At 52.4% G+C, this 18,643-nt stretch overlaps 1 protein-coding gene across 1 annotated transcript; it reads left to right on the top strand.

Annotated features, from left to right (window-relative positions):
• Positions 1 to 4,414: 4,414 nt before the first annotated feature.
• Positions 4,415 to 16,849, top strand: CCL17 (C-C motif chemokine ligand 17). Its single transcript, XM_026011805.2, has 4 exons — positions 4,415 to 7,462; positions 14,283 to 14,390; positions 15,833 to 15,950; positions 16,567 to 16,849. The coding sequence occupies exons 2-4, from the start codon at positions 14,321 to 14,323 to the stop codon at positions 16,676 to 16,678; spliced, it is 300 nt and encodes a 99-aa protein (XP_025867590.2). The 5' UTR covers positions 4,415 to 7,462; positions 14,283 to 14,320; the 3' UTR covers positions 16,679 to 16,849.
• The last annotated feature ends 1,794 nt before the right edge of the window (positions 16,850 to 18,643 follow it).

The raw sequence follows: 18,643 nt of genomic DNA, 5'->3' as shown, positions 1-18,643 counted from the left end.
TGGCACCAGGCCAGCCTACTCCATCCCCACCAAGGCTTGCAGGTCCTGCTGGCCACAGCTACCCATGGACTACTCACTTTCTGTCCTTTGCTGCAAGTCCTCCTCCCTCCCCTGTGTCCTCTGTACATTCCCCAAATGGGTGAGGCCAAGCAGAAAAACAAAGAAATGAGTGGCCGGGAATTTCCAGGGTGAGGCTGAATAATAGGCGCCTGGGAGCTGCTTATATGTACACATGCTCTGCTCTTCCTATGTGTGCAAGAGCTCAGGGGACCACTCGTGCCCCATTCACGTCTGCTTAGTCATGTGCTTTCCTGGATAAAGAATGTTTCAGCTGTTAGGATTTAAGACAAGATCTAGTGCCAGGCTGACTTTAACTGACTGCAAACTTCAGTGGTTGGACCCATGCCAGATCTCCTTAATCTCACCAAACTGGTGGGAGAGATGTCCTTCTCTTAAATTCAAGGGATCTCTTGCCCCAAAGGACAGAATAGAATTATTTGTAATGGACATCTTGTTTTTTTTTTTTTTCCCCAATACAGGAGCAGAATATAGCATGGAGACTTCTTTTTTTGTTTTGTTTTGTTTTGTTTGTTTATTTGTTTTTTTTTTAGCATGGAGATTTCTGCTTGTGTGATTTTGGGCAACTTGCTTAACCTCTCTGGGCCTCAGTTTTCTCCATTGCCCACAGTGAGCTCTTGGTAAATAGAACCTATGATCATGCAATAGAGTTTTCTTTCCTTTTTTATTTTTTTAAGATTTTATTTATTTATTCATGAGAGACACAGAGAGGAAGAGAAGCAGAGACACAGGCAGAGGGAGAAGCAGGCTCCATGCAGGGAGCCTGACGTGGAACCCTATCCTGGGACTCCAGGATCACACCCCAGGCTGAAGGCAGGCGCTAAACCCGCTGAGCCATTCAGGGATCCCTGCAATAGAGTTTTCCAAAGGACTTGAAACATCCTATTTCTATTCATTTTTGTTATCAGATACCCAAGCAAGACTATGGAATTATAAGATATCTGTAAGGAGGGACACCTGGGTGGCTCAGCAGTTGAGCATCTGCCTTTAGCTCAGGGTGTGATCCAGGGGTCCTGGGATGGAGTCCTGCATCGGGCTCCCCATGGGGAGCCTGCTTCTCCCTCTGCCTGTGTCTCTGCCTCTCTTTGTGTTTTTCATTAACAAATAAATAGAATCTTAAAAAATATACATGTCTGTAAGAAAATGTAGTCTTCTTGGTTTTCAGTCAAGTAGGGTGAAGAAATGTTATGGTGCCATTAAGCAGATAAGAATAGTTTGTAATTTGCATAATTTTTTCCCTAAAATAATAGATTATTCAAGTTGATGTTACTGTTCTCCTATAAATTGCTTTTGAACATGGCAAGGTCAAAACTCATGAGGCCTGGGGCACCTGGGTGGCTCAGTCCATTGAGTGGCTCAGTCCATTGAGTGGTCTCAGGTCATGGTCCCAGGGTCCATTGAGTCCCACAATGGGCTCCGTACTCAGCGGGGAGCCTGCTTCTCTCTCTCCCTCTGTCTGCCACTGCTCCTGCTTGTGCTCTGTCAAATAAATAAAACAATAAAATCTGAAAACACACACACACACACACACTAAACCCACAAAAAATTCCCCTCATGAATCCCAATTAATTGATACCAGACTAGTAAGACATCTGAATCTCAGACTTGGACAGAAAGGGGAGTTTGGAGACTGGAGTAGTCACTCTCCCTGCATATTTCTGGCTTGCTACCCCCTGCACACAAACGGCTGCCCCCTTCCAGCCCCACTGGGGCTGATGGGGATCACATGACTGGTTCTGGCCAGGAAGCTGGGAGTGGAAGCAATGTGTCTGGCTAACTAGATTCAAACATTGAATTGCTGATGAGAGACTTCAGAAATGTTAGTCCTTCTGGCTCCCCCTCTCCAATGTTCCAGAAAGTGACCACTGTTTCACTACATCAAGTCTCCAGGTAATGAGGGCTCCAGAACCTCCAGCTACGGGAAAAAAAACCAAAACAAGACAAAACTCTGCTGATCTCTTTAACAAAGTTAAACAAACCTTTATGGTTTTAAGCCCAGGGAAAGTTCAAGGTTATTTGTCATTGCAACATAACCTAGCCTGTCCTCAATGATACAGCAATCAAGAAAAAGGAGTATGTTGTTACTTGACAAGTAGGAATGACTTGTCAACACCCTCATGATGGTGTTACAGGCTTGAAAACATTCCCTTAACCCAGGATAAACAGGCTTCCAGTGATGTAGCTCGCCACTCTCCATTTGCCCTCTTTGCAGACAGGCTGGTCAACTGTCACCTGCCAGGTATCTGGGTTTATCTGGAATTCTCAGTGAGTGGAGCTGGGAAGAGGGCTTTGTAGTTTCTCTGAGATATGCTGATGCTGGGGAGTTTTAATTGCTCATTACGCTGGTGATCGTTTCAGCAGACAAGGAAGTAAATTGCGAGAATATTCACCTTATTAAGCACTAGCTGTTTGCCAGATGATCCGGATCAAGCAGTCTTTCATGTATGTCCTAAGCCCCAAAGCCCAACCGAGGTAACCCGGATTTGTTGGGCACAGGACTTGGGCACTTTTGCATACTTGTAGGGGCCAAGTTCATGTTCTGTGTCTTTGTTCTCCTGGAGGATTTCAGTCGGCCCACTGGCTCCAGCCTTGTCTCTCTTGATGTTGTTTGTCCAGTCTTGTTACCCACCCCTCACCAAAGTGCCTTCCGCCACACTTTATTTATTTTTCTTTTTTTTTTTAACATCCTCAAGTCAATCTTCTCTCTGTGCCTCTGAGCCATTGCACTGACTCCTCCCCTGCCTGGACTAACCCCCCCTTTCACTGCTCCTCTGGCAGCTCCTACTCATCCTCTGGCCTCAGCTTAGATGTCACTTCCGCCAGGAGGCCTTTCCTCGCTTCTTGGTTTCACGAAGTTTCTCTGCTATGGGTACGTTACTACACCTGCACCCATGATAACCCTCACAAGACCTGGCTGTGCCTGCTTGTTTCACTGAGCTTTCTGTAAGATCCATGGTGGTGAGTATGTATATGTCTTGTGCCCCTTCGTGGACCAGTCACTACCACAGGTCTTGGAAGAAGTGAAAGAGAAAAGGGGCCAGCACTCACCATCATCTGTGTCCCATTGGCTCTTTCTGATCTGGTGCCTGTGCCACATGCTTTTCCGGTTTAGAGAAAGCAACCCATCTATGTCAGGGGCTGCATTTCAGGGCAGTTCTTGGGGAAAAAAATATAATATATATATTTTTTTGGGGGGGAATATATATAAAATATTATATATATATATATATATATATTTTTTTTTCAATTGCCTCAAAGGAATCTCAGAGACTGAAAGGGGACAACTGTAAATCCAAGTCACTTTGGAGCCCCTCTGACCCTCCACCATCACATGTTAGTCATGAAATTGGCTCCCCAGGCTCAGCTAAGACCCTGGGTAGCCTGGGCTGGGTCAAGGCTTCAAGCAACCCCAGGATCCCTGGAGTCTCTGAGTTGTGGGGGATTGTGCCCATGTAGATGTCTTGCCAGGTCTTCCTTTCTCCTCTCTACCACCCTCCCAGGTCTCATCGGGGTGGGCAGGGTCTCAACAGGGTACGGCCATTGCCAGCTTTTCCATATTGTCATGACCATCCATCATCAGATTGATGGAATTAGAGTCCCTTCCACATGCACACTGGGATGCCAGGTAGACAGCTCAGTGGTCCTCTTCCCAAGGTGTCAAGGGCAGCAGCAGTGGGTCCCTGATGGAAAGGAGGAGAGAAAGAGGAGACAGAGTCCTTCCATTATTGCCAGAGATGAAGAAGACGCTAGCCTCCCCTTCGTGCGGTTCACTGTCCCCACCACACACCATTGTGAGCCTTTGTTTTTTGTTTTTTTTTTTAAGATTTTATTTATTCATTCATGAGACACACAGAGAGGGAGAGAGGCAGAGACACAGCCAGAGGGAGAAGCAGGCTCCATACAGGGAGCCCGACGTGGGACTGGATCCCAGGACCTTGGGATCATGCCCTGGGCCAAAGCCACCCAGGCATCCCCATTGTGAGCCTTTGAATGAATTTTTTCATTTACTCCCCACTCTAACTCTAAAGTCCTACTCCTATGAGCCCCATTTTTCATCTGGAAGCACCAAGGCACAGAGAGGCTGAGGAATTTACCCACAGCCACACAGCTAGTAAGTGCCTCAGCCAGCAGGCAGTCCCACATTAGAGTTTGTTTATTTTAGTCAACTATGCTATGGTATAGTCATTGGATGGAATTGCATAAATGGTGATAAGAAATACACTGGCTCCTCCCAACATGCATGACTCTCAAGTTCAAAACTGCAAGGCGTGCAAGTACGCCTTATCATACTATATGATAATGTTAATATAAAACTTATTAACATGTATAAACAATGTTTATATGTTTATGAACATGTATGAACAATGCCCTACATTGTTCAAGGACACATACATTCATGCATGTGTGCATTAGGAAGATAAATGCCTGGGACTAATGCCCCATTGAGTTTCTTTTAGTCTGTAAAGGGATGGATCAGGAGAAGCACATGGACCTCCATGAGGGTAATATTTACCTCTTAACCCAGTGGGGGGTACATTCTTGTGACCCGCCCAGAGCCCACTCCCTTCAGCTGCTTTCAGTAACTGACACTCTTATCTTTTTTTAAAGATTTTATTTTTTTATTTGAGAGAGAGGGGAGAGTAAGAGATCACAAGTCGGGGGCGATGGGGCAGAGGGAGAGGGAGAAGCAGGGAACCTGACTCAGGGCTCGATCCCAGGACCCTGAGATCTTGACTTGAGCCGAAGGCAGATGTTCCACCCACTGAGCCCCTAGGCACCCCTCTAACCCCTAGAGCCCCTGTGGCGGCAGGAGGAAGCCCCCCACCGCGGGACTTGCCTGACTTCAGGGCTGGGCTTCAGTTCCTTCTCTGACCTCACTCCTCTGTTTTTCCCCACCTCCCCTGGGAGCGTGTCCTTCCTGAACCCAGCCTCAGACCGTGGAGAGAGCCCGTCACCATGCCCCCGTCTGTAGCCCACTGTGGGCTCCAGACTGAAGAGCCAGGCGCTGGCTTGGGGAGGAGAATGAGAAAGACCTCAAAGAGTAGATGGGGAAATCGACCATCAGGAAAGACAGCTCCCTGAGGAAGTCTATAGAGTCAGCCTGATGCCAATAAAAACACCAAATTCATTTTTGGAGCTAGATTAGGTAGTTTTAGTTTCACTGGGGAAAAAAAGAAAAGGAATGAGTCCCAAGAGCTGTAAGAAGCCCAGGCGAAGCAAGAAGGGAGGACCAGATGGGATTGAGGAGAAAGTCCCTGCCTCGGGAAGGACAAGTCCCAGGGCCCAGAGGGCTGCAGAGGCACCTGCTTCTCTCTCGAATGAAAGCAGGATCTCATTTTCATCCAGAGACACTTGCTTCCCAGGTCTGGACCTTGCTCAGAAAGCAACCACACCTTTCCACACCCTGGGCTGCCCTGGGTAAGCCGCGATCCGGATAGGATTGTGCCACGTGACATATGGCCAAATGCTCCTGGCCTGTCCCCAGCTCGTTTATTTGCAGTCAGAGCTTCAGCACTTCAAAAGGCCCCGGTCCACCAAGCTCCTTAGGAAAGGTGCCTTCCTGGATGTGCGTTCTTCCCGGATGCTGGGCTCTTGCGGCTGACCCTGGTGCCCAACAAACTTTCCTTGGGAGAGGTGAGGGTCCTATTTGTCAGGAAGGATTCCCACCCTCCCCCTAACCTAACCTGACCCCCTTCTTCGCTCCTCCCCGCCCTGCCAGGTTTGGGGCAGGCTGCAGCACACTTCTCATTTGTAAAGGAAGGATCCATCATGGCACCACGAGGGGTGAGCCCTGACTTGGTCACTTGGCACCATAGCCCTGGATTGTCCCAGTGCTGTCTGGAGGCCAAAGACCTGCCTGCGAGATAACTTGGAACCAGGGGCAAAGACTCCTTGGAAAGGGAGCATTGGTCTCCAGCAGTGAATGAAAGTAATTGATTTACAGGGGTGAGGCAGGGCCCAGGGTAGGAGCTGAGGCCCTGGCAGGAGGGAGACTGAGACAAGTCCATGGGTAAGAGTGAGGCTCAAAATGAAAAGTGTTTATGTACTCGGGTTCGAGAACAATACCAGCCCTTTAGCCATTCATTCACTGAATACAACCAGTATGTATTGAGGGCCTCCCCTGTGCCATGGGATATACTTCATTGCACAAAAGAGACAGGGCCTCTGTCCCATAGAGCTTACGTCCCAGTAGAGATGTCAGGGGGAGAGAGGCCACAGACAGCAGGCGGTGTAGTTACTGGGGGGTGGTGAGTATTGCAGCACAAAGAAGAGAGAGAAAAATAGAGCAGAGGAAGAGGTGGGGTGGGCTGCAGTTTTAAATAGGGTAGGCCTCACTGAAAGGTGACATTTAAACAAAGATTGAAGGAGGTGAAGGAGTGAGTCATGCGTGTATCTGGGGAAAGAGCATTCTGGGCTGAGAGAACAGTCTGTGGAAGCGTCCTCAGGGAGGGGAGCTGGCCGCGGGGCAGGTGCGGCGAGGGGCCAGCGCGGCAAGAGCACAGTGGGTGAGCCGGGCGGAGGCTCCAGGGGGGCCTAGGGCCTTTGGCTTTTCCTCCAAAAGTAGGGGAGAGCCAGGGGATGGTGTGCGCAGAGGCGGAGATTCGGCTCCAGTGGCTGCTGTGCTGAGAACAGAGCTCCGCGGGCGAGGGGGAGGCAGGGACCCCGCCAGGAGCCCGTGTAGGGAGCCAGGGGCGGGGTGGTGGGCTCCAGAGGCATCCCGAAGGCAGAGCCGGAGAAGGGCTGACAGATGGCAAGGAAGGGGCTAAGAGGAAGAGGCGGCAGGACGGTGCCCAGGTTTCTGGCCCAAGTAACGGGAAGGAAGGGGCTGGCGGAGAACGGGGGAGGAGCCCGTGCAGGGGAGGATGGGAACCGGGAAGTCAGCTTGGCACCTAGTGGGTCTGCGACGCCCCTCAGCGTGCTCAGTAGGCAGCTGACATGCAAGTCTGGAGCTTGCAAGAAAAAATTGGGAGTCTTTGGCATATTGATGATATTTAAAGTCAGGAACCCGTACTATTGGCCAGACATGGACCCAAAGGTGATCGATGTGAACCCAAACCTTCTAATATACTATTATTATTTTCCTTTCGCAGATGGGGAGACTGAGGCTCGGAGAGATGTCACTTGCTCCAAGTCTCACAACTCATCGATGATAGAGCTGAATTCAAACCTGGGTTACCCAAACAAGGAGTCTTAGCTCCTGGCCTCTCATTTCCCCCAGGGACCCTACTGTTTAATCTTTTATGGCATGTCATATATGAAAAATGGATATAATTTGGTTAAGGTTAGTGGGCAATCCAGAAAAGGGGAGGACACAGCAAACCAAGTCACCTAGTGAGGGCACCCACCTATCAACCCCCACAGAAACTGAGCGGGAATCTTCAAGGTGAGACTGATCTGGAGGGATGATGGGGCTTAAAGACTGGCCCGGAGAATTTTAAGTGGAGGTGGCAGGCAACAGGGAGCCATTAATGGTTCTTGAGGGCTATAGGTGGTCAGAGCCTTTGAGAAAGACACATTCGACATGGGCGTGCAGGAGGACCAGAGAGGAGGAAATAGGCCTGGAAATTGTGGATACTGTTCAGGTGTGAAGGATTCAGGTTCCCAGCCAGTGGAGGAGAGGACAGAGTCAGGAAGCTGACCCCCCTGAAGACATTGCTGGGCAGAGTCTGTGCCTGATACACCACGGGAGCTGGAGGTGAGAGATTAGTCAAGGGCACAATTTCAATGAGGGGCAGAGGGGCAGATGGGAGGTAGAGAATGATGCCAACTGAACAACAAAAAAAAGGGGGAAGGGGAGTTGGTTGAGAGGAACTTGGCCTTGCCTTTCTTGTTTTTGGACTTAGTGAACCACAAAGGCACAGATTTCTGTTTTGCAGGAGCTCGCAGCCCAGGGGGGGCTAGGCTACAAGACAGAGTGTGTTAAGGCATCTCGCAGTGCAGGCAAGAGGAGGCCAGAGGATGGGGTGGAGTCCAACGGGGGTGTCTTGGATCAGAAACTGGTTAGGGGACACCTGAGTGGCTTAGTGTTTGAGTGTCTGCCTTCAGCTCAGGTCCTGATCCTCTGGGTCCCGGGATTGAGTCCCACATCAGGCTCCCTGCATGGACCTGCTTCTCCCTCTGTGTGTGTGTGTGTGTGTGTGTGTGTGTGTGTCATGAATAAATAAATAAAACCTTAAAAAAAAAAAAAAGAAACAGATTGGGGCTGGAGACAGAGATTTCGGAAGCAGAAGCATCCGTCTCTAGGTCAGTCCTGAGTGAATAAACTCAAGGAGAGAAAGAGGGTTGCTTGAAACAAAAAAAAAAACCCAGGACAGAGCCCCAGGTGTGCTTCTGCCACTTGCTGGCCCTTTGGACCCTGGGACCAGTTTCTTAACCACTGTGGTTGGTCCCCGATGTCCTTATCTGTAAAATGTAATAATAGTTGTTACCTCCTCGGGTTGTTGTGTGAACAGAGTAAACTAATAGATGTGATTGCTGAGAACCCCACCAAGCCTGGGCTGAGAGCTCAGAAATGTTCCTGAGAAGAGGAGCCCAGAGGGCTCAGGGAAGAACCCTATCCTGAACTGCAACGGGGAGGAACGTCATGAAGGGAAATGATTGCTAGTGGTGACAAGGAGATTCATCAAACCAGCTGGAGACCAGGAAGTTTACACTTATCATCTCAGTTCATTTTCCTGGCAATACGGTGAGGGAGCATTTATCAACAGGCCCATTTTTCAGATGAGGACAGTGAAACTCATGGATTTGTTCTTGGTAACAGTCAGGAACAGGTGGAAGAGGGACTGGGATCCAGGGCTGTAGAAAATGCTTCCAGAGCTTATATGGGTAACCACTGCCCCACACTGTGCCTTTGTGAGGGGATGGGAAGTTCAGAGAGTGGCTATGGGTGTTGAGAGGCCCAGACAAAGTGGCTTCCCCTGAGCGTCAGGGCCATGGTACTAAGAATTAAATCACACGTGAGCAGAGAGGAAATGGTAGTGGGAGGTGGAGAAGTTTGGTCATGAATGAAAGGAGAAATAGGAGAGCAGTGTGTTGGGGGTCAAGGAGAGGTTTTATAGAAGCAGATACCCTAGAGCATGTCGTCAGTGGAGGGGAGGGGACCATGGAAAGAGAGAACCCGAAGAGCCAGGAGACAGAAGTGTAACCAAGGGAAGGAAGCCCTCCTATGAAGGAAAGAGAGCAAAGCCACAGTCAAAAAATTTAGGTTTGACAGAAGGCAGGAAATGGCCACAACCCACAAGGAAGTAGTAACTAGATAGGAAAAGAGTTAATGAGTGCCTTGGTTGGATTTTTCTGCCTCATTCATGACAGGGGAATGTAGGTGTGTCTCATGAACTGGTGGGGCACACTGAACCAGAAATAATTTGTTCTAGAGTGAAGGAGCCCCTGAGATAGAATGTAAACTGTGTCTAAGCTGTAGTTCAGAAATATGTAAGTGTCCATCTATCCATTCATTCACCAACCTATTTATCATCCATCCACCCACCTATCCATCCATCCATCCATCCATCCATCCATCCATCTATTCATCCATCCATCCACCCATCTATTCATTCATCCATTCACCTGCCCAGCCATCCACCCATCCACTTATCCATCCATCCATCCATCCATCCATCCATCCATCCATCTATCCATCTATCCACTTACCCATCCTTCATCTGTCATCCATTCATTCGTTCACCCATCCATCCATCCAACCATCCACCTCTAACCCATTCAACAAACATTTTATTGAGCACCTATTGGGTGCTAATTCCTGGAGCTGCAAGTTGGAACACAGAAGAGATCCTGTTTTCAAGGAGTTCATAGTCTTCTATGTAAGAACTGGCAAACAAACCAGTGATTACCATGTTATATGACAAGAGCATGATAGGGAAGCCAGGGACCTGTGAAGACAAAGAGGAATATGGGGGCTGAAGGAAGGAAGTGAGGGTTTAAGCTGTAATCTGAGGAGGGTAGGAGTGGAAGGAAGTGGGGTGTGGAGGAGCAGGAGAGAGAGTTCTAGACAGGGGGAAGAGCCTGTAAAAAGAGCCTGGTATTTTCAAGGAACTGAAAGCAGGTCCATGTGGCTAGAACAAAGTAATGGGATAGATGGTGGGGCTGGGGGCAGAAGTTGAGGCTGGAGTTGTCAATGAGAATCTGGACTTCATCCTAAGGGCAATGGGGAGGTATGGAGGGATTTTTGAGAGGGGAGAGCCTTGCTCAGATTTGTGTTTTGGACAGATCTCTGGGCTTTAGAGAGGAGGGGCAAGCCTAGGAGCTGGGAGATGAGTATGGGGCTGTGGTCCAGCAGGGAGATGGAGGAGGTATCCATGTGGATGGCGACGAGGGGATTGATTCAAGACACATCCAGGTGGCCTACTGAACAGGTCTTAACCAAGGGAGGGGAGGGAAAGCCAGGGTAAGGATGCCCCTGTGTCACTGCCCCAAGGAATCAAGCAGACCAATGACCTGTCAGGATAGATTGACTCATCAGTAAGCACATCAGGCCCTTGTGACAAGGGAGTGGGATGTATTCTGGGATTAGGGGATGGGGATAACATTTGGGACCTTTGCATCTCAACCACCATGGGCAGGACAAGGCAAATCTAGCTTCAGCTGTCAGAGGACAGACCTCAATGGATAACATCCTTACTGGAATGCTCCAGGCAAGTCATTGTTCCTCCTGGAGCCTCAGCTGACATGGGTTGCCATCTCAGTGATAACTGTCATGTGCAGTTTGAAGATGATAAAGAGCCTCCATCCTAGCAACCTGACCCCCGCTCAATGGCCTGGGGCTAAGTTCTTGGGGGTTGTGACAACAGCATCCCTGGTTCTGCCCCAGCCGTACCCAGAATCTAGCTGGTGCAGCCCCTGCAAGCTATAGTGGGGGAAATACTGATCCTTTCTAGTCCCCAAGGGACTCCCTGTGATTGTGGTCTCGGGGCCGGGGCAGGAAGGGTAGCAGGTGCATAGGCGGCATGTCTGGCCAGCTTGAGTCAGAGGTGTTGAGACAGGCAGTGACTCGGTCCTCTTCCTCCCACTCAGGTCCAATGCTCCTTTAACTCTGTTGTCCTACTGGGCCTGAATCTGGCCTGTTGCCTGCCTGTGACCTTGCCCTTCCTCCAGCGCCTTTTCCCTGTCACCCTCCATAGAACTCTGCCTCACTGCTGCCTCCTCCAGGGAGCATTCTTGATTCCCCTGCCCGATCTCTGAGCCCTAGGGTCTGCATAGCACCACAAAGGTCTCTCGAGACCCTTAGCATCGTCCCAGACTCCAGGACATCTCATCTGGAAGGTCCCCTGGAATCCATTTCATAGCTGGGAAAACTGAGGAGGAATAAGGCAGTTAACCCCTGGCAAGGAAACCACCTCAAAAATGTCCCTGGTCTGTGCTGCCTCCAAAGGAGGTGGAGAGGCGGGCTCTGCACTCCACGGTTTCTCCCCAGGCCCTGGCTCCGGCTCACCTCCTTGTCCTTCGTTCAGTCCCCTCTGTCTCCCTCAAGCCCCATTGAAAGCCCCACTGTGTGCAGGCGCTGGGGGCACACACAGTGGATGTGCCCCTGCCCTCACAGAGCTCACTGTCCCAATGTCGCATCAGGACCATGTCTCCCACCAGAGTTCTGTGCTGCTTCTCTCATTTATCTCTGCACATTCCCTCCTTTCCACTCGTGCTAAACACTTGTCTCCTGTGAAGTGCTCGCCCCTCCTTCTCTTGGTGTGAATCCTCCCAGCCTCAAGGCCCAGGTTCCTGACCACTGCCTCCACGAAGCTTTCCACGATCTCTCAGCCAGAAGCAACCTCTCTCTGCTCTGGGCCCAACAGCCCTTTATCTCACGTGCACATCCCTGTGTTGGGGCCAGGTCCCGTGCCCCTGCAGCCACAGCCCCGGTACAACACCTGACGCACAGCAGGTGCGCACTGGTATGTTTGCTGCTCTGTTCCCTCCCTTGCCAGGGATCTGGCACCAGCCCGGAGCTTGTCCAGAATCTTCTTTTCCTGCTGTCACAACCAATTCCCTAGAAGTGACAGGGGAATTTGGGTCATTCTGGAGAAACATTCTGAGTCTGTGGCAGAACAAGGGGGACTCAAACCCTGCTCAGGGAGTTTCCCCAGCGGTGGGACTGGGCGGCCTCGCTGGTAATAAAGTTGCTAATCATCAGCACCACAGTCCCTTCCTGTCCAACACAGAAGGGCATTCTGTGGCCCCTGTGGCAGGTGGAGAAGCCACTGGGTGGAGGGCATGGAGGACAGAGAGGGTCAAGAGACACTACTCATGAGAAGTAGCATCAGCAGAGACATCCTCTGGCCCTCCTGGGACCCAGGCCCTCCCCAAGCATCTTGGGATGTTTGCATTCCTCCTGGCCCAAGACTCTTCCGCAGGCCAGAGTGGCCCTCTCCTAGGCTCATGGAGGCCACCAGCACCCCTTCCCCAGCCCAACCTATCCTCCTCCGACTCCACAGGGTGGGGACTCCTGGATGCTCCTCTGTGTGGGATGGAGGCTGTTCCCACTTTGTGCAGGAAGCTTCTGCCAAAGATGAGTACAGGCAGGAAGACCCCCCCCCCCCTCTAATCTTCTCTGCTACACATGCAAATGGAAACCTGTCCCAGAGACAGGAAGGATGGCCCAGCCAGTCTGGGGGCAGAGAAACCCCCAGCTGTGGCATGAAGAGTGGGTGATGTAACCCTAAGAGAAGTAGAGAAATGCTAGTGTGAGATCCACTGGGAGGACCCCAGCTTTCTCAGATCTGCCATTTTGGTGGGGTCCCCTGGGACAGTCCAAACATCCCTCTACAGGTGATGACATAAGGCCCAGGGAGGTTCTGCGAGCTGCCCAAAGTCACATGGCAAGACAGTGACAGACGATCCTGCCCAAGGGAGGTCTTGCCATGGACCAGGAGGCGAAGCAGCCCCAGCCTGCCAAGGTGGCTCTGGAGGATGAGAAGCATTGGCCTCATCCTCCCACGACCCCGTCCAATGTATGGCTTCCTCTTCCAGGTGTCCGGTGAGGACTCGCAAGGTGACCGTCTGAGCACACCCCTGGGGTTGGATTTCCACAGACAGTACATGCTGTGGTTACCATCCCTGCTGATAAAGATGTGACAATGACTCCATGTTAACACAGAGCCAGCTGAAGTGAGAAGGCCACGTGCACCCCATATTGTAGAGCCAAGTGTCATCTGAGCTGCTCCTCGGGGGACACTTGGGAACAGAGACGAGCCAGACCCAGGTCCCACCTGTCAGAACCAGGGTCCAGGGCACCCTGCTGAGATGCTGCCCCCTGGAAGCAGGCATGAGACTCTGCTCCTGGTGAAGGGACTCCCGCCACCTGGCCCAGGGGAGCTCTCAACAGACAACTGGCCATTTTCTCTGGTGGCCAGGGGAGTGGCCTGATGCAGGGATGCTGTGGCCCATGGAGTACATGGAAAGTCTGCTTAGGGCATGGTTCACGTTGGACCCTGACCACATGTCCACTGCAGACCAGGCCCTCAGAGATCCTTGCATTCTGATTAGCAGCCCTGGAGGAGGGGCCCCATGTTGGGGTGCTGGGCTTCCCAATCTACAGAGGTATCAGTTTGGACTAAATGGTGATTAAAATCTGTGGTTCGGGGCCCAGCCTGGGGAAGCACCCACAACTAAAGGCATCTGGGCTCCAGACCTTTCTCAGAATGAGTGGAGCTGGGGTCCCCCCCTGTAAAGACATCCCTGTGGCTGTGCAGCCTGCTGACCCCTCCCTCCAGGAAGCCCTCCCAGAGCCCAAAAGCTTCTCCAGGCCCAGGCTAGGCAGCTCCTCTTGGCTCCTACCTGGCTGTCCCCCCCTTCCCCCCCCCCCCCCCCCACAGACATCATGCATGAAGGAGGCTCACCAGCCTCAGAGCAGAGGCCAACCTGATTTAGGATAGAGGCTTTTCAGTTCTGCTAATAGAGGAACCAAGAAATGTCCCCGTGAAAGGAGAAGTGTGTCACTGCCACGGCCCCCAGAAACACATACCCGACCTCTGTCCCTAAATTAAGTGCCCATTCTCTGGAAAGCCACAAACATTCCAAGACTGGACTTGTGCTGAATCATCTCAAATCTTCAGACTCCACTGGTGTAGGGAAGGATGTGTGTGTGGGGGTGTGTGTGTGTGGGGGGGTGACAGGAGGTGGGGCAAAATCCCCGAAGAGGTTAAATAGGTCACCTCCATGCGTGGCTGCCATCCTTGCCTCCCCCCGTGCAGAAGGACACACACTCGCAGTCTCCAGGGCTCCTGGCACCATGATTCCCTTGAAGATGCTGCTCCTGGTCATGCTCCTCCTGGGGGCTTCTCTGCAGGTCACCCATGCAGGTAAGAGCAGAGGAGACGTGGCCAGAGGAAGGGACACTGGGACAGAGTGGTGAGGGTGCCAAGATTGCGGCCGCAATGCCCACTACTCGTGCAGGAGTTACGGCCCAGCTCTTGCTCCAGGGACGGAGGAGGCTGGAAGTAGTAGGATTCTGAGGGAGGCATTCAAAGGGAAAGGATGAGGAGGAGGAGGGGGAGGAGGAGGAGGATGCCACCCCAGAGTTTGGGGATCGGCTCCACTCAGAGCAGAGTGAAGGCCCGCTCTGGCTGCGGCAGGTGAGAGGCAGTGATCTTGGTTGTGTTTTGACCATGGAAAACGACCTATTTTCAGAAGCATCGGTGAGCGTGTCTGTTTTATTCACGGCTCTTTCTCCACACTGAGGGAATTAGCAGGAAGGCAGGAGCGCTGGCTCCCGGACCCCACGAAGAGCGAGCGGCCCACGCGTGGCCGGAAGGGAAAGGCCGGCATTAGCCCCGTGTGAGCACAGCCACAGCGGGCCAGGCCCTGCAGGCCACGGGGCCGTGGCCCTGACCGGTGGCTCTCGCTTCTGTGCGCGGCCGGGGCAGCTCCGTGAGTGGGTCCAACCCAGTTATACCCCCGAGACGGCCGGAGGCTGCTGGGGGCTTCTAGAAAACACTCCAGCATGGCATTAATTAAAGCCACATATCACCTATTGGCCGATTTGCAAATGTTGGATGCTTTTTCTTGTACCAAGAGAAGGAAGCCAGGGCCCAGGAAAGTGTCTTTGCACCCTGGGCTTCCACGTAATCATCTGTAAAATGGGAGTAGTGACAGTGCCTGTCTCCGGGTGCACTGTGAGGGCTGAATGAGCTCTGGTAGGCAGAGGCTCAGCCCAGAGCTTGTCCCAGGGGAGATTCTTGGATGGTTCTGGGCTGGGATTTGAGTGTGTGCACACACAGATGCACACACACAGAGACACACATAGATGCACACCAATATATATACACAGATCCCCCAAACACACAGAAACATTTGTGCACACACATACACTCATGTCCTCTGCCCCCGAGCACACAGAAAGACCTCATACACACAAATGTGTGCTCACACAGGTGACACACAGACACAAACATGCAAAGGCACACATTCACACACACACCCATAGACGTGTGCACACAAACCCTCCCAAACACACACAGATGTAAGCACAGAGAGACATACAAGCCCACAGGGATCCCCAAAGCACAGAGACCTTACGTGCACAAATGTACATATACTGACACTCACAAGACACCTCGTCCCCAGGAGGCTCACACACACACACACACACACGGACCTACTCTGACACCACATGCGCACACAGATCAGCACAGACGCGCACACAGACATGCACACTTGGACTCCCCTCCACAGGGGAGGCCACAGACCTCCCCCCTTCACAGACGCTCTTGGACACCCCTGCTCCCGCCTCCCTTCTCCACAGCTCGAGGCACCAACGTGGGCCGGGAGTGCTGCCTAGAGTACTTCAAAGGAGCCATTCCTATCAGCAGGCTGACAAGGTGGTACAAGACCTCAGGGGAGTGTCCCAAGGATGCCATCGTGTAAGTGTGCCCTGGCCCCCTCCCCTTCCCCCATCCTTGCTCCTAGGAGCTGAGTCTGGGGCAGACCCTATAGCTTCCAGGAGGACCACTGTGGAAAGGACAGAGGGGGCCTTCATCGCCTGCTTCCCACCCTGACCCTGCTCCCTATGGCAGCTTCTGCACCCCACACTGTGAGACCCAAAAGGCCCCAGGCTTGTGAGGTTAAACCTCTTCACCAAATTATGGGGAAACTGAAGCCCCTAAGAGACAGGGCAGCCCTATAGCACACAGGCAGTCAGAGGCCAGCATGGTCACTTCCCAGGCTTGGACTTGAGCCGGGCCCCTCCTGGGCACCCCCGGTTCCCAGGCTTTAGGTGGGAACAGGCCAGCTGAAGTGAGGCTGCTGAGGCAGGATGTCCTGCAGACCTGGCTCCCTGGGGGACCGGCAGGGACTTGGGAGTCAGGAATCACTGAGAACAGAGCCTGACGTGCCAGATCTGCCACTGAGGAGCTCCATGACTTTGGGCAAGTTCTCGCTTCCCTTGGGGCCTGCTCAGTGCAGAGCAAGGCTGATCCCAGGGCACTGGAAGGCCTTGTTGCCCTGACACCTGCTGACAGGTTTCTCCCTCTCCTGCAGGTTTATAACTGTCCAAGGCAAGTCCATCTGTTCCGACCCCAAGGACAAGAGGGTGAAGAAGGCCGTCAGATATTTACAAAGAAACTGGAAGGGAGGGCCCCAAGAGTCCTGATTCCTGCCTGGACCATTTGGAGACCTCCAGCCTCAGCGTTTGCTACCCCAACCTCCAGCTGCTGGAGTCCAGTGGAGGCCCTCCAAGGACAAAGGTGAACCCTGTCCCCTCTTCTGGATGGAACCATAGCATGAAAGAGCCCAGATTAAAGTCTGTCTCTTTGTACCTTAATCTGAGTCTGCGTGTTCTGTGCACCACCCTGTCACACTGGAAGGGCCCTCAGAGAATTCTGGTCCTGCCCTGTCCAGGCCAGAAGGGGAAACTGAGTCTGAGAGAAGGACCTGGCTACTGCAGACCACATGTGAGGGGTGAGAGAAGTTCCTGGTGAGAGAGACCCCAGCAGGGTAGCTGAGGGTGTCCTTGGGATGAGCCCCGCCTCCAAGAGACCTTCCCCAAGAACAGCTGCCCACCGGGCTCTCTCTCTTGCTCCGATTCCTCTTGCTCTTACGGACCGTAGGGCAGCCCGTTGTGATGGGGTTGTTCCAGTTGACTGCTGTGTGGGTCTGTCAGTCCTGGCTCCTCCATTAGAAGGGAGCACCCTGAACCACCCCGAGCACCCCACAGCCTAAATGCTGAAAAAGATGAGGGATGGGGAGCTTAGGGTCTCCCTACCCCCAGACCCTTCTGAGCAAGCTTGTCTAGGCCCAAACTATAGTGTGCAGGGTGGGGGAAGCCAGGTTTTCGGATTCTAGTTCTGTGTCACTCTCCTGACCAGCCATGGCCTGTGGCTTCTCTCTCCGGGACGCAGTCTAGGGGCAGGGGCATGGGGTCCTTCTCTTCCTAGGACTCTGCTAACTGCACTGTCTGCTGGGACTGCATCAGGAGTTAATTTCAGGCAAAGTTTTACCCCCCGTTACCCCCTTGTGCTCAGCCCTCTTATTGCGGGCCAGATGACAGACCCAAGACCACTTTTCGTAGGGGCAGGAATAAAACAGGACAAACAACAACAATAATAATAATGAGACCAATGATGGTGAACCGGCTTCTTTGTGGCCCCAAGATCTCCTCGACCACAGGTGGGCTCTTCCCCAGACCCGATCCCCAGGAGTATCCCTCCAACAACTAATTGCCTTGGACTCAGGATCCTGGGGGCTGCTGGGTCTGAGTTCTTTATGGAACACTGTCTTCTGGATCCGCTGCATGAGGCGGGGTGGGGAGTGGAGGAAAGATGATCTCAGAATAGAGGGAGGCAAGAAAGAGCCCCAGTGACAGCAGAGGAGAACAGGGGCTGGGGCCGGGACCCCTCACCCTTGTGGTCCGGAGCCTAAAGACACCCAGAGGACACGCGTCTCATCCATGTGCAGAGCATTTTAAAAGAAGCAAAACTTTTTTGTCTGAGTGGAATCTTCCTCAGAGGCCTATTTGTAAACTCAGAGGAGCTGAGCTTGCTGAGAACTGCGAGGATGTTTAACCGCACGATCAGGATATAAGGGAGGGGGTGGTAGTGAGGGGTGACAAGAGGCAGGAGATAGGACCAGCCACCATGCCCCTCTGTAAAGGGGTCATCTGAAGGAATTGTGACTTGGGGACCCGCCCCCCCGGACTGGTGAGAAAGAGGACCACGTGACATGGACTAGAGAACAGAGAGCAGAGAGGGCGCTGGCATCACCTTGTTCCTCCCACCCCTCCCTTGACTGAAATCCAGGCCCCTTGGGAGCTCAGCTGGGCTGCACTGACCCTCCGCCAGCTCTGCGCTCTGGCCTCAGCCCAACTTCTAGCACATTCTGCCTCCTTTACTATACTTATGGCACATTTGCCTTACCGAGCTCACAGGGGCTGGTATTGGGGTCAGGTGAGTCAGTCCCTGACTCATTTGTGAGGGTGGGGAGATGCCTTGTGCACAGTGGACATGTGACATCTTCACCACTCAGCCCCCTGGGCAGCCTCCACGAGGGGCACACACAGAGAGAAATCCCGGAGGAGCTGATGCGATAAGGGGAAGTTAGAACTGTGTTGCTCTGCGCT

This window comes from Vulpes vulpes, chromosome 2 (genome assembly GCF_048418805.1).
Source record: "Vulpes vulpes isolate BD-2025 chromosome 2, VulVul3, whole genome shotgun sequence".
Lineage (NCBI taxonomy): Eukaryota > Metazoa > Chordata > Mammalia > Carnivora > Canidae > Vulpes > Vulpes vulpes.
This window is presented reverse-complemented; position numbering and strand designations above follow the sequence as displayed.